The following is a 14,278-nucleotide window of genomic DNA, read 5'->3' as shown; positions in this document are numbered from 1 at the left end:
CTCCGGTCGCAAGTAACAACACGAGCATACAGTAAACAATTACAAACAAAGCATAAAACATTAAGAATACAACATTACAGTTTAAACATGTGAATGAAATAAACCAGAGCAAAATGAGACTACAGACTTTTGGTTGTTGAGTAGAGCTACTACTCGCGGAAAAAAGCTGTTTTATGTCTCGCTGCGGTGGCTTTGACAGTCCGGAGTTGCCCTCCAGAGGGAAGTGCTTCAAAGAGTTTGTGGCCAGGGTGAGAGGGGTCAGAGATGATCTTGCCCGCTCGCTTCCTGGCCCTTGCAGTGTACAGTTCGTCAATGGGGGGGGGGGGGAAGGTTGGAGCCAACAACCTTCTCAGCTGATCGAACGATTCGTTGCAGTCTCCGGATGCCATGCTTGGTGACCGAGTCAAACCAGACCATGATGGAGAAGGCGAGGACAGACTCTACGATGGCCGTATAGAATTGGACCACCATTGCCTGTGGCAGATTGTGTTTCCTCAGCTGCCGCAGGAAGTACATACTCTGTTGGGCCTTTTTGACTGTGGAGTCGATGGTGGCCCCCCATTTAAGGTCCTCGGAGATGAAGGTTCCAAGCAAAGACACTAGAGTAACAAGAGGGACCACTCCGTTGAAATCGCCAATACTGAAGTGTAGTATGCAAAGGAGCGTAACGGCCACCATTTTAGTAGGCAAAACCCGCCGTTTGCTATGCGTCTCGCAGTGTGATCAGTGTTTTGGGGGAACAGTATGTGTGATGATACCACTAAAATGTAGAATATATCTCATCTATCAATTCACAGATGTTTGTTATTTTTCTTTTAAAATGTTTCTGCTTAGTTTCTGCCTACTAAAATGGCGCCATGACATACTACGGTTTTTAGGGTAGAGTGGTCTATCTTGCTCCTCTGGTATCTTTGGTTCCAAGGAACTTAAATGACTCCACGGATGTGACTGTGGTGTTGTTGATGGTGAGTGGGGGGAGGGGAGGGGGGAAGCTCTCCTAAAGTCTACCATCAATTCCACTGTCTTAAGAGCATTGAGCTAGATTGTTACGAAGGCACCAGGATGCCAGCTGTGTCTACTATCACCAACATCACGTGGTTCTCAAAACAGGTTGTGATGCAACCCAACGGTATGCTTTCTGTGGTGCAAATGTAGAATTTGTAAGAGTCACTGGAGATATGCCAAATCTCCTTTGTGTTCTCAGGAGCATTGGTGTGCCTTCTTGGCTGAGGCATCAATGTGGTTGATCCTCGATTGATTATTGTAACATTGGCACCAAGGAACTTAAAACATTAAATGGGCATTTCTATGCAACCAATCATCACACTCAAAATACAGAAGTAAACTGGGCAACGTGGGCATGAACGAAGTCGGGAGGAAGAGGAAGGAGGTTCTGCATCGTGAGTTTAAGGAGTTAGGATGAAGACTGAAGAGCAGGACTTCCAGGGTGGTTATCTCTGGACTGCTTCCTGTACCTCGTGCTGGTGAGGGCAGGAACAGGGAGATAGGGAAGATGAATGTATGGCTGAGAGGCTGGTGCAGGGAGCAAGGATTTAGATTTATAGACCATTGGGATCTCTTCTGGGGTAGGGGTGACCTGTACAAAAGGGACGGGTTACACCTTAACTGGAGAGGGACCAGTGTTCTGGCAGGCAGGTTTGCTAGTGCTACACGTGTGGGTTTAAACTAAATAGTGGGGGGGGGGGGAGGGGTTGACAAATTGGGAATATAAAGATGGAGTTAAAGGGGAAGTGACTACAGGAAAAGTTGCAAAAGATTCCCGAATTAATGGGAAGGAAAGTTCGATAAGGGATAAGAGAGTACAGTCAGGGTCAATAGTGACCGGTGTGAGAGGGGAGGTGAATACCAAGGTTAAAGTGTTGTATTTGAATGCGCGAAGTATAAAAAATAAAGTGGATGAGCTTGAGGCTCAGTTAGATATTGGTAAGTATGATGTTGTGGGAATTACAGAGACATGGCTGCAAGAGGACCAGGGCTGGGAGCTGAATATTCAGGGCTGGGAGCTGAAAAGACAGACAGGTGGGCAGAGGAGGCGGGGTCGAGCTGTTGGTAAGGAATGATATTCAGTCCCTTGCAAGGGGTGACATAGAATCAGGAGATGTAGAATCAGTATGGACAGAACTGAGGAATTGTACGGGTAAAAAGACCCTAATGGGAGTCATCTACAGGCCCCCAAACAGTAGCCTGGATATAGGGTGCAAGTTGAATCAAGAGTTAAAATTGGCATGTCGCAAAAGTAATGCTACGGTGATTATGGGAGATTTCAACATGCAGGGAGACGGAAAATCAGCTTGGTAATGGTCCCCAAGAAAGGGAGTTTGTGGAGTGCCTCCGAGATGGATTCTTGGAGCAGCTTGTACTGGAGCCTACCAGGGAGAAGGCAATTCTGGATTTAGTGTTGCGTAATGAACCGGATTTGATAAAGAGAACTCAAGGTAAAAGAGCCATTAGGAGGTAGTGATTATAATATGATCAGTTTTAATCTACAATTGAGAGAGAGAAGGGAAAATCGGAAGTGTCAGTATTGCAGTTGAACAAGGGGGACTATGGAGGCAAAAGAGAGGAGCTGGCCAGAGTTGACTGGAAAGATACCCTAGCTGGGAAGATGGTGGAACAACAATGGCAGGTATTTCTGGGAATAATACAGAAGGTGCAGGATCAGTTCATTCCAAAGAGGAAGAAAGATTCTAAGGGGAGTAAGAGGCAAACGTGGCTGACAAGGGAAGTTAAGGACAGCATAAAAATAAAGGAGAAGTATAACATAGCAAAGATGAGCGGGAACCCAGAGGATTGGGACTCTTTTAAAGAGCAACAAAAGATAACTAAAAAGGCAATACGGGGAGAAAAGATGAGGTACGAAGGTAAACTAGCCAAGAATATAAAGGAGGATTGTAAAAGCTTCTTTAGGTACGTGAAGAGGATAAAAATAGTTCAGACAAATGTGGTCCCTTGAAGACAGAAGCAGGTGAATTTATTATGGGGAACAAGGAAATGGCAGACGAGTTGAACAGGTACTTTGGATATGTCTTCACTAAGGAAGACACCAAAAATCTCCCAGATGTACTAATGGACAGAGGAACTGAAGGAAATTCACATTAGGCAGGAAATGGTGTTGGGTAGACTGATGGGACTGAAGGCTGATAAATCCCCAGGGCCTGATGGTCTGCATCCCAGGGTACTTATGGAAGTGGCTCTCGAAATCGTGGACGCATTGGTGATCATTTTCCAAAGTTCTATAGATTCAGGATCAGTTCCTGTAGATTGGAGGGTAGCTAATGTTATCCCACTTTTTAAGAATGGAGGGAGAGAAAAAAACAGGGACTAATAGACCAGTTAGCTTGACATCACTGGTGGGGAAGATGCTGGAGTCAATTATAAAAGAAGAAATTGCAGAACATTTGCATAGCAGTAACAGGATTGTTACGAGTCAGCATGGATTTAACAAGGGGAAATCATGCTTGACTAATCTTCTGGAATTTTTTGAAGATGTAACTAGGAAAATGGACAAGGGAGCACCAGTGGATGTAGTGTACCTGGACTTTCAGAAAGCCTTTGATAAGGTCCCACACAGGAGATTAGTGGGCAAGATTAGAGCACATGGTATTGGGGGTAGGGTGCTGACATGGATAGAAAATTGGTTGGCAGACAGGAAACAAAGAGTAGGGATTAACGGGTCCCTTTCAGAATGGTAGGCAGTGACTAGTGGGGTACCGCAAGGCTCGGTGCTGGGACCGCAACTATTTACAATATACATTAATGACTTAGATAAGGGATTAAAAGTAACATTAGCAAATTTGCGGATGACACAAAGCTGGGTGGCAGTGAACTGTGAGGAGGATGCTATGAGGATGCAGGGTGACTTGGACAGGTTGTGTGAGTGGGCAGATGCATGGCAGATGCAGTTTAATGTGGATAAATGTGAGGTTATCCACTTTGGTGGAAAGAACAGGAAGGCAGATTATTATCCGAATATTGTCAAGTTAGGAAATGGGGAAGTACAAAGAGATCTGGGTGTCCTTGTTCATCAGTCACTTAAAGTTATCATGCAGGTACAGCAGGCAGTGAAGAAAGCTAATGGAATGTTGGCCTTTATGACAAGAGGAGTTGAGTATAGGAACAAAAAAGTCCTTCTGCAGTTGTACAGGGCCCTAGTGAGACCGCACCTGGAGTACTGTGGGCAGTTTTGGTCTCCAAATTTGAGAAAGGATATTCTTGCTATTGAGGGTGTGCAGCGTAGGTTCACTAGGTTAATTTCCGGAATGGCGTGACTGTCATATGTTGAAAGACTGAAGCGACTAGGCTTGTATACGCTGGAATTTAGGATGAGAGGGATCTTATTGAAACATATACGATTCCCAATGTTGGGGGAATCCAGAACCAGGGGCCACGGTTTAAGAATAAGGGGTAGGCCATTTAGAACGGAGATGAGGAAAAACTTTTTCAGTCAGAGAGTTGTAAATCAGTTAAATTCCCTGCCTCAAAAGGCAGTGGAGGCCAATTCTCTGGATGCTTTCAAGAGAGCTAGATAGAGCTCTTAAAGATAGCTCAGGGGGGTATGGGGAGAAGGCAGGAACGGGGTACTGATTGTGAATGATCAGCTATGATCACATTGAATGGCGGTGCTGGCTCGAAGGGCCGAACGGCCTACTCCTGCACCTATTGTCTATTGTCTGTTACATAGTTAATCACCTGTGGTTCCCTCTGTACAGAGGATATAAAGTCTCAATATACTTTGAGCTCAGGAGACTCTACCACAAGATTCTCTCATTTGGTTTCCCATCCGTTTGTCAGTTTACACTGAATATAATGGTTGCGCCTTATATCTATAGCTCCAATCTCAACAATGCTAATTCAAAGTTACAAGCATCACTGAAGACATAAATAGCCTAAAAAAGAATTTTTAGACTGATTAAATAATCAGGTTAAATTGAAGATATGAGAGATTATTCTCTGATGAAAATGAGGAAAAAAGTGGCAAACAGCGAATCTTTCTTTTCTACTTAGTAGACCCATTGAGGCAGAGCAAATCAAGTCAGAGATGGATAGATTTTTGGATATAAAGTGGATCAGAGTATGTGGAGTAAGAGCAGGAAAGTGTTGCTGAGGTAAAAGTTTAACCTTAATCATAATAAATGACAGAACAGGTTTTGGGGGACTGAACGATTTTTCATAGTTTCGAGTTGTAGAAATACAATTCAGCAACCAATTATTTTATCAACAGTAAAAGCATCTTCATTGATCTGTCTGACTTTAAAATATTTAAATATGAAAGAATCCCCAGACTTCTAGATTTAGCCAATGCCCCAAGTCCAACAATGACAACAAAAAAAACCTCTTAAATAACAAGAAATGTTGGTACAGATATATTGTGAACTAACAAGATTTATATTTTAACTACTGTTAAAATGCATACTCACCTATAATAGAGAAATTTGGAAAGAATTGCTTTCTGATAAAAATGTTCTCTACTCTTTTTTTTTCTCTGCCATTTTGGATCCACAAGCCTTTGGTATAATTCTTTTAACCAATTCCAATCTCCTGTCTAAAAGAAAGTACATTTTGTTAATTTCCAAAAAATAAAATAAAAGTTATCTGAACAAAAAAATCCAAATAACCACGGTTTATAAGGGCTGAGAAAATTGTCTCAGTATCTTTCTGATGGAGCAGCATTTCTCAACGTCTATAAAATTCACAAAACATCACTGCAAGGATATCATTATGGAATCAAAACATGATAATTTGCATCAGTGATATTTCCATGCAGTTTCTCCACAGAATTATTGTCTGCCCCATGGAAAAAAGTATTATGCTGAGCTCTGGTATACATTTTATGTCAAAATTACAATATTTTAGAATATCCCCTCACATCATTGAATAAGACCAAGAAAAACATCACATTAGGAAAATGTGAAGGATGTAAAATGTCTGTGAATAAGAAAGTAGCATTAAATATTTTAGGTGTGAACCCAACCTGACACCTAGCTCTTGTTCTAGTTTAGATGAGACACCAATGAATCTGTTCGAGGGCAGATCTGTCATTTAAATGTGTATCATATTTTACCTGTTCCATGCTCAACGCTGGCTTGCTTGGCTACACAATCCCTTCAGGAAACCTTCCAGCTGAATCTGCGCAAGAGGGCAACTAGGAGGACAGAGGAAACATGAACTCCTCTTTTATGTCACTCCTCATGGACCTGGATGAGCATGACTACAGGTCCTCTCCTCCCCATCACCATCCACTTGCTTCCCAATCTATCCTGTTGACATCGTAATGATCGCACCACATACCAAGATCCCAAAACAAATTTACATCTACAGTCTCACTATCATAAAGCTGCACTGATCTTCCTGCTAACCTTGGCTTTGTGAATTAACTCCAGCCCTATTTGATTCCTCACCTATTCATGGGAGTGGCTTATTTGTACTGGATATCCTGCAGGGGTGGGCAAATGGAATGGGAAATGGTGAAAATATTTGTGAAAGTAATTCCATATGTCAATTCCAGGTGGGAAGTGTGTGTGTGTGTGTGTGTGTGTCTCTATGTGTGTGTGTGTATGTGTGTGTTTTTGGGGGGAGGGGTAGAGGGAGGGGACTGGGGACTAAAATTATGGAATATCTGGTGCATTCCAAACTACTGAGAAGCAGCAGCAGCAGGTCAGCAAGTGAGCCAGATATATTAATAGCTTCTCCAAAAATAGAAATTAGTTTTAATGGAATAAACTCTTGACTCTTGATGGCATTTTTAACAGGAGAACAGATTTTTCAGGCTTAAATGAAACCATTGAAATAACTTGAATATGGCAGATAACCCTCATTTGTTTCGGCCTTTCTCATTTTCCAAACAATACATTGACCAGTACAATATGACACCAATAGAGCAAGACAAATCTAGTTACAATAATAAGCACATTGTTAATTTTCAGTTACCTGAGATGAGGTGACAAAGAGTTCCTGAATATCTAATTCATCAAGCAGGAGGGTCCTTCCAATGCGATGAACACCCATGCTGACATGTGATTTGCTATATGGAATCTTCAGCAACTTTTTAATGTTCTGATTTTAAATAAAAAATGGCATTACAATGATTGTCACAAATTAGTTTTTCAATAAAATCTAATAAAAACATTTCCTCACAATTTAAGTGAGCATTCATAGAATGCAGTGACTTATCAACTTTTTTCATGTCCAAAATATATTGTCAACTTTATCATACTAGACACACTGAACATTCACTGACATAAGCAATGATTATTCAATGACACAAAATTAAACACGCATTGTATTTCCACATTAAATTCTTTAGAATATTCTTTACATGTCTGTTTTATATGTTTAACTTACTTTAAAATTTAAGTTACTTTTTCTTTTGAATGAATAATGGTTCATGTGCTTTACATAACATGGTTTACGTTGGACACAAGATTGAAAAATAGACGTTTGGTTTCTAATTTAATTTGTAAAGTAGAAAGCTCAAGTGGTTTATATCCATGCAAATATGTACACATATTAAAAATGCCATATGCAATGAATATTTTGATGTCAAATGTAAATAAACAGATGGCAAAGTTGTATCAAAATATTCAATTTATCTCAAATAGAGCATCCAATCTATCAAACAACCAGCAAAATATAGCTTGCCATGCAATTACAGGAATAAATAACTGGGCAACAGTAAACACAGGGACAATGAAGAATCACTGCACTTGCTCCTGATCAGGTTTCAACAAGCTTTCATGAAGCAAATAAATAAGCATTCCTACCTTGAAGGCATTATTTAAGATTCGATTGGGTTTTCAGATATTAGAAATGAGTTCGACAGGGTAGGGAAAGATGTTGTCAAACATATACACATAATCTGTCAAGATTCCCGCGTTTTTTCATTATATTGGCAGATTATTTTCAGTAAGGATTGCAGATGAAAGCAGGATCAAGTATGAAATATCCATCATTAAATTGTATAATCACACAGGGTCGGGACTTTTCCATGGACCAGTGACTGAGACACAACCTTATCAGTGATGGTCCATTTAAAACACTCACACACTTGAATCACCAATGCATAGAAAACTTTGTCTAAATGTGAGTAAATAGAATTAGTACAGGTAAGTACAATTGTCAGCATTGACATGGTGGGCCGGAAGACCCCTTTCTGTGAAGTACATCTTTATGACTCTAATAAATCATAAACAGGTTTGACTCATCATAGTTGACATCAAATGAAATGGAAGTATTTTTGTTTCAATAAAGAGGGCGGATCAAATGGATCATGCACTTTTCCAAACAGTTTGACCAAAACTTTTGGTGATATCAATTTAATTATATCTTTGAAACGCAATTTAAAGAGTTTTTAAATATACTCTTTCATGTTATTTGAAAACTTCAAAATCAATACATTACATAGACATTAATAATTAAAATTAATACAATACCTCTGAATCAGACACAACGTCAACATCATTGCCGATGCAGTCAATAAAGTCATATGCCATTCCAAAGCTTGGGGGAAAATAAACTGTTTAATAAACCTGATAAATTCTCAAAATAAATTTTACAAATTAAACAAGGATAATTGTGATGAACGGCAATTCATATCAAGTACTTTATTTTAAAAATCTGTTTTACATTTGACTACTAGTAAAACTGTAGTACAAGTTAAATAGGTATACTTACAGTTCCTCATCATAAATTACTTGGCAATCTTTTGAAAAGGAGCATGAGCAGGTGCAGTTAAACAGTTTTGAATGCATTTTAGTTTCGAGGTACAGCGCAGAAACAGGCCCTTCGGTCCCCGTCGGTGCTGACCAGTGATCCCCATTACACTAGCACACACTAGGGACAATTTAAAAGCTACAGAGGCCAATTAACCTACAAACCTCTACGTCTATGGAGTGTAGGAGCACCCAGAGAAAATCCCTTAATGTCAAATTCAATACATTTATACATTTAAGAAATTATTTTTTTATAAAATACAATTGAGATCTCATTTTGAAACAAGCATAAATTATTCACAGGTATATATGCTGTTCTTAACAATTATAATTAAAAAATTAGTCACCTGGAAAATGGCTTGCTTTTTTTGCTTGTACCAAGCGAGGTTGCACCAGTTTGCCCAAGCTGACTAATTCCGCGTAACCAATTTGCAGGCGGCAGTTTAAGGTCAGTTTTTTCTTGAAGTCGTGCATAAGCAGCTGGAGGTGGGACAGCAGAATATTTTACCACTGCTGTACTCTTCACTTCATTGCCACCGAAAATGATTTCCTGTTTTAAAATGAAGCATTTTATTCATGAAGACAGAACTATAAAATCATGACAAGCATTCAAAAATTTGCAGAATTATTCTGGTCATTCAGCTCATTACGTTTATACTGGTTCACAAGCCAATCCCATGACATACCTGACTGTGTCATTCAGCCTGAGGGCTTTACCCTTCCTTGGATGGACCGTATGGCATCTTCAGGCAAAGTTAGAGGCTGTGGGGTCTGCATCTAATCAATACCTTGTGGTGCTCAGATGTGGCTGTCCTGACGAGCTGACGCTCCCCGGACCTGGAATATCTGACTGGGAAGTGCTGTCCCTAATACCTGCCACTATCCTGCTATTCTGAGAGCAGTCCACATCCCTCCCCAGGTCGATGTCAAGCTTGTTCTGAACGAACTGTACTCCACTCTCAACAGCCTTGATACAAAATACCCCAAAACCCTGGTTGTTGTAGCCGAAGACTTTAATCAAGCCAACCGGGGTGTACTACCAGCATGTCTCTTATCTCACCAGAGGCCTGAACACCCTCAATCACAGCTACACATCGATAAAAAATGCCTGCAGCTCTGTCCTACGGCCATATTTCAGGAAATCTGATCACACGGCTGTGCTTCTACTCCCCGACTACAACAAATACTGAAACAGAAGGTTCCGGTACAGAGAGGTGTTCAAAGCTGGCCAACGGACACAGATGACATCATATGCAACTGCTTTGAGCCAGTGGACTGGTCCATATTCATGGATTTTGCAGCCAACCTGAATGAGTACACCACTGCTGTGACTGACTTAATTAGCAAAGGCTGAGGGACGTGCGTGCCAAAGACGACAATTTGTGTGTTCCCCAACCGGAAACCATGGATGAACTGTGAGGTACATTCACAATGAAAGCTAAGACTGGTGTGTACAAGTCAAATGCTCCCGTGATACAAGAAAGCCCGCTATGATTTTTGCTAAGCTATCAAGGATGCCAAGAGACAATACTAGGACAAACTTGAGTCCTCGTATAATCAGTCGGACACATGCAGGATGTGGCAAGATATGAATGCTATAACTGGCTACAAAATGAAGTCAGGCAACATCACTGGTGATAGTGCGGTCCTACCTGATGAATCTAATGCTTTCTATGCTCGTTTTAAGCAGAAGGCCAATCGGGCGATGACATCCATCCCTTCAGACACAAGTGTGCCTCTTCCCAGGGTCACTGTTGAGGAAGTTAGATCGGCCTTCCTGAGGGAGAACCCACAGAAAACAACTGGCCCAGACAGTCCCTGGCCGCGGCCTTAGAAGCTGTGCAGACCAACTAGCTGGAGTATTCACGGACATCTTTAATCTCTCTCTACTCTGTTCTGAGATATCCATCTGCTTCAAGAAGACCACTATCATCCCGGTGTCGAAGAAAAGCAAGATCTCATGCCTCAACGACTATCGTCCAGTGGCCTTGACGTCCTCCATCATGAAATGCTTTAAAAGTCTAGTTATAGAATGCATTAAATCCAGTCCACCAAGCAGCCTTGACCCTCTACAATACGCCTACCGCCACAACAGGTCCATGGCTGATACCATGTCCCTAGCCCTACACTCATCCCTGGAACACCTGGATAAGAGAGACACCTACATCAGACTCCTATTCACGGACTGCAGCTTTGCTTTTAACACCATTATCCTATTCAAGCTCATCACCAAACTTATCAGCACTCATCTCTGCAACTGGATCCTTGACGTCCTGACCAACAGATCCCAATCAGTGAGGATTGGGGACAAATTATCCTCATTGACAATCCTCAACACTGGTGCTCCGCAAGAATGCGTTCTCAGCCCCCCTTCTTTATCCTTGCACACACACGTCGGTGCAGCCAAGTACAAATCCAATTCAATTTACAAATTTGTCGATGACACCATTGATGTGGGACGAATATCAAATAATGACGAGACGGAGTACAGGAGGGAGATTGAGAACCTCATGTGGACACCAACCTTTCTCTCAATATCAGCAAGATAAAGGAGATAGTGATAAACCTCAGGAAGAGAAGTACATTGACAGCGCCAAAGTGGAGATGGGTAAAAGCTTCACATTCCTAGGAGTAAATATCACCAACAACTTGTCCTGGACCATCCATATCGAAGCACAACACCTCTACTTCCTTAGAAGCCTCAGGAGGTTCTGAATGTCTGCAACAACTCTCAGCAACCGTTACAGATGCACCGTAGAAAGCATTTTATCAGGGTGCATCACAGCATTGTTTGGGAACAGCGCCATCCAAGACCGCAAGAAATTGCAGAGAATTGTGGATGCAGCCCAGACCAACACATAAACCAACCTCCCTTCCTTGACTCCATTTACACCTCACGCTGACTCGGCAAGGCTACCAGCATAATCAAGGACAAATCTCACCTAGGTCACTCCCTCTTCTCCCCTCTCAAATCAGGCAAGAGGTATAGGAGTGTGAAAACACACCTCCAGATTCAGGGACAGTTTCTTCCCAGCTGTTATCAGGCAACTGAACCAGTCTATCAACAACTAGAGAGCGATCCTGAGCCACCATCTCCCTCATTGGTGATCCTTGAACTATCTTTAATCTGACTTTATCTTGCACTATTCCCTTTATCATGTATCGGTACACTGTGGATGGCTCAATTGTAATCATGCATTACCTTTCTGTTGACTGGTTAGCAGCAACAAAAGCTTTTCATTGTACCTCGGTACACATGACAATAAACCAAATTAACTAACTAAACATTGACTTATTTCCCTCTAACCTATTTTCTCTCACATGGCATCAAATTTCCCCACAAACAATTCTCAGGCATGTCACTTAAATTAGTAGTAATTGACAATACTGTTTAATCTGCCAATCAACTCATCTTGGGCATGTAGGAGGGAACTGGAGCACACGGGAACCCTACACAATCAGAGAACAAGTAACTTCGTACAACACCCAAGGTCCATTTTGAAACAGGGACATTGAGGTCACAAAGCAGCAGTTCTACCTCCTTCACTATGCCATCTAAATCAGCTCAGTTTAGATAATATATTTATGAAATCTGATGCCATCTTATTTTCTCCTTAGCAAAATTATTAGTTCACGGAATATATAAGACAGAAATTGTAGAAAAATCTTAGATACATTTTCTCTACTTGATGACATCTTTGGACACAGTTATTGTGTCTAGAAATACACCCATTTGCCATTATCAGATTTCCAAAATAATGCTAGTCATCCTATCCATTTATCCTGTCAGAGGGTGCTGATCCCAACATGGGTTGAAATAAAATATTCTGGATCAGAGTGCCTGAAACATGCATGATATATTGTTTTGTTGGTAACTGAGGTAGTGGTTGCAGTAGCATCCACCTGTATGCAATATCATTTGTGACCATCCTGCAACATATCTTTGCATAGTTTCTTCAGTGCACAATAATATTTAACATCTAGTGCATTGATACAAGTGTCAAACACTTGGGTGCAAATAAAGATCAGATGGGAACTATTTTTATTGGTATCTCCAAACTGCGAGTGGAAGATTAACACAGTATGTGAACCATAGAAAAGAACTGATCAATTTACAAATTAACATCCATAAAATTCAACACAGATGGAACTACAGGTTACATATATATGTATGTGCATATATGTATGTGTGTGTATATATATGTGTATACATATGGGTGTGTGTGTATATGTATATACATACACACACACATATATACACACACATATATATACACACATATATATATATACACAAACACACATACATGCACACACACACACACACACACACATATATATATATACAATACAGGTGTATTGCAAAATGCCTGAATCACATCTTCCCTTGCATTTTTTACTTTTGGAAATTGATCTAGGATTTGTCCTTTGAATTGAATGAGTCCGAAACCAGAATGATTAAGATGTGCTCTATTGCTGCACAGGACAAACGTTTTCAATCAAAAGAATCTCTGGATAATTGGACAGTATATCACAAAAGTACAAGGAATTAATCAAAAATGAAGAGCATATCACTTATCAACTGTTTCTGTCATTTGATATCATCTTCTTCCAATTAGCAGCTGCAGGCAGATCGGAGGGGGCAATGATTAAAGATAATTGGGAGAAGGATTAGCTGAACTTGAGTAAAAATATTTTCACACAGAATTTGGTAGGAATCCATAATTCATTGGCTAAAAGGGTGAACCGTGGAAGTACTTGATCCATTTGAAAAGCACTGAGTATTTGATAACACTACAACCTACAAAGCAATGCACCCCAGCCGGAAGTGGGATTAGTCGAGGTAGTACTGTTTTTGTTCAGCATAGACGCGATGGGCTGGAACTGTTGGTTTTTGCAATTTACACACAACTTCATTATTATGACTTTCACCATTCAAATTACAAAAGAACCCAGATGAGAAACAGTGATGTTACTGAACACTCAAGGAAGCCGCATTTGAAACTACATTAAGCCTTTCATTTAAAAAAATATTTCAATTCGTTTCCTCTGTTCCAGACGACAACCCTGGGTAGACATTGCTTATGAAATCTACAATTATATAATTCTGACAATATCCTCTTCTCGTTGTAGTTCTCTCATATCCACTTTTAATCATGGTTCTCAAGACTGCAGATAGTACTATAATCACCTCATCTACATTCATGGAATTAAGGGGAAGCATTCCATAAAGCCTTCTTTACAATTCTCACTATATGCACACTATTGTTTTGTAAATCCATTACCTCCACCTATCCAATGGAATTCCACCATTACTCTTCTGCATAACTGACATTTTCCTGTAGTCAACAGTTTTCTTCCAACCTGTTAACTTTGGACAAGTTGTGGTTGACCGATCAGAAAGCAGTGTGTGGTTGACCGATCAGAAAGCAGCTTGTTTCATGACCCTTTGCGAGATAGATTAGGCTTCTAGATTCTAAATGTAGTAATTCTGTTGCCATTATAAAAGTTTACAAAGATGGCACCGTGCATTGATGAAGCAAATACAC

The 14,278-nt window shown here is 40.6% G+C and overlaps 1 protein-coding gene across 2 annotated transcripts in view; it reads right to left on the bottom strand.

The window, feature by feature from the left end:
* The window catches only part of edrf1 (erythroid differentiation regulatory factor 1), a 65,688-nt gene that overhangs the window by 49,885 nt on the left and 1,525 nt on the right, over positions 1-14,278 (bottom strand). For both annotated transcript variants that reach the window (XM_078413612.1, XM_078413613.1), the window contains exons 2-5: positions 9,077-9,279; positions 8,451-8,517; positions 6,949-7,074; positions 5,439-5,563 (exon numbers count right to left, since the gene is read on the bottom strand). In XM_078413612.1, the coding sequence (XP_078269738.1) occupies positions 5,439-5,563; positions 6,949-7,074; positions 8,451-8,517; positions 9,077-9,279 (521 nt within the window). The remainder of the gene's footprint in view (positions 1-5,438; positions 5,564-6,948; positions 7,075-8,450; positions 8,518-9,076; positions 9,280-14,278) is intronic.

Source organism: Rhinoraja longicauda, chromosome 16 (genome assembly GCF_053455715.1).
Source record: "Rhinoraja longicauda isolate Sanriku21f chromosome 16, sRhiLon1.1, whole genome shotgun sequence".
In the NCBI taxonomy this organism is placed as follows: Eukaryota; Metazoa; Chordata; class Chondrichthyes; order Rajiformes; family Arhynchobatidae; genus Rhinoraja; species Rhinoraja longicauda.
The sequence above is the reverse complement of the archived record's forward strand: the minus strand, read 5'-3'. Positions and strand labels throughout refer to the sequence as shown.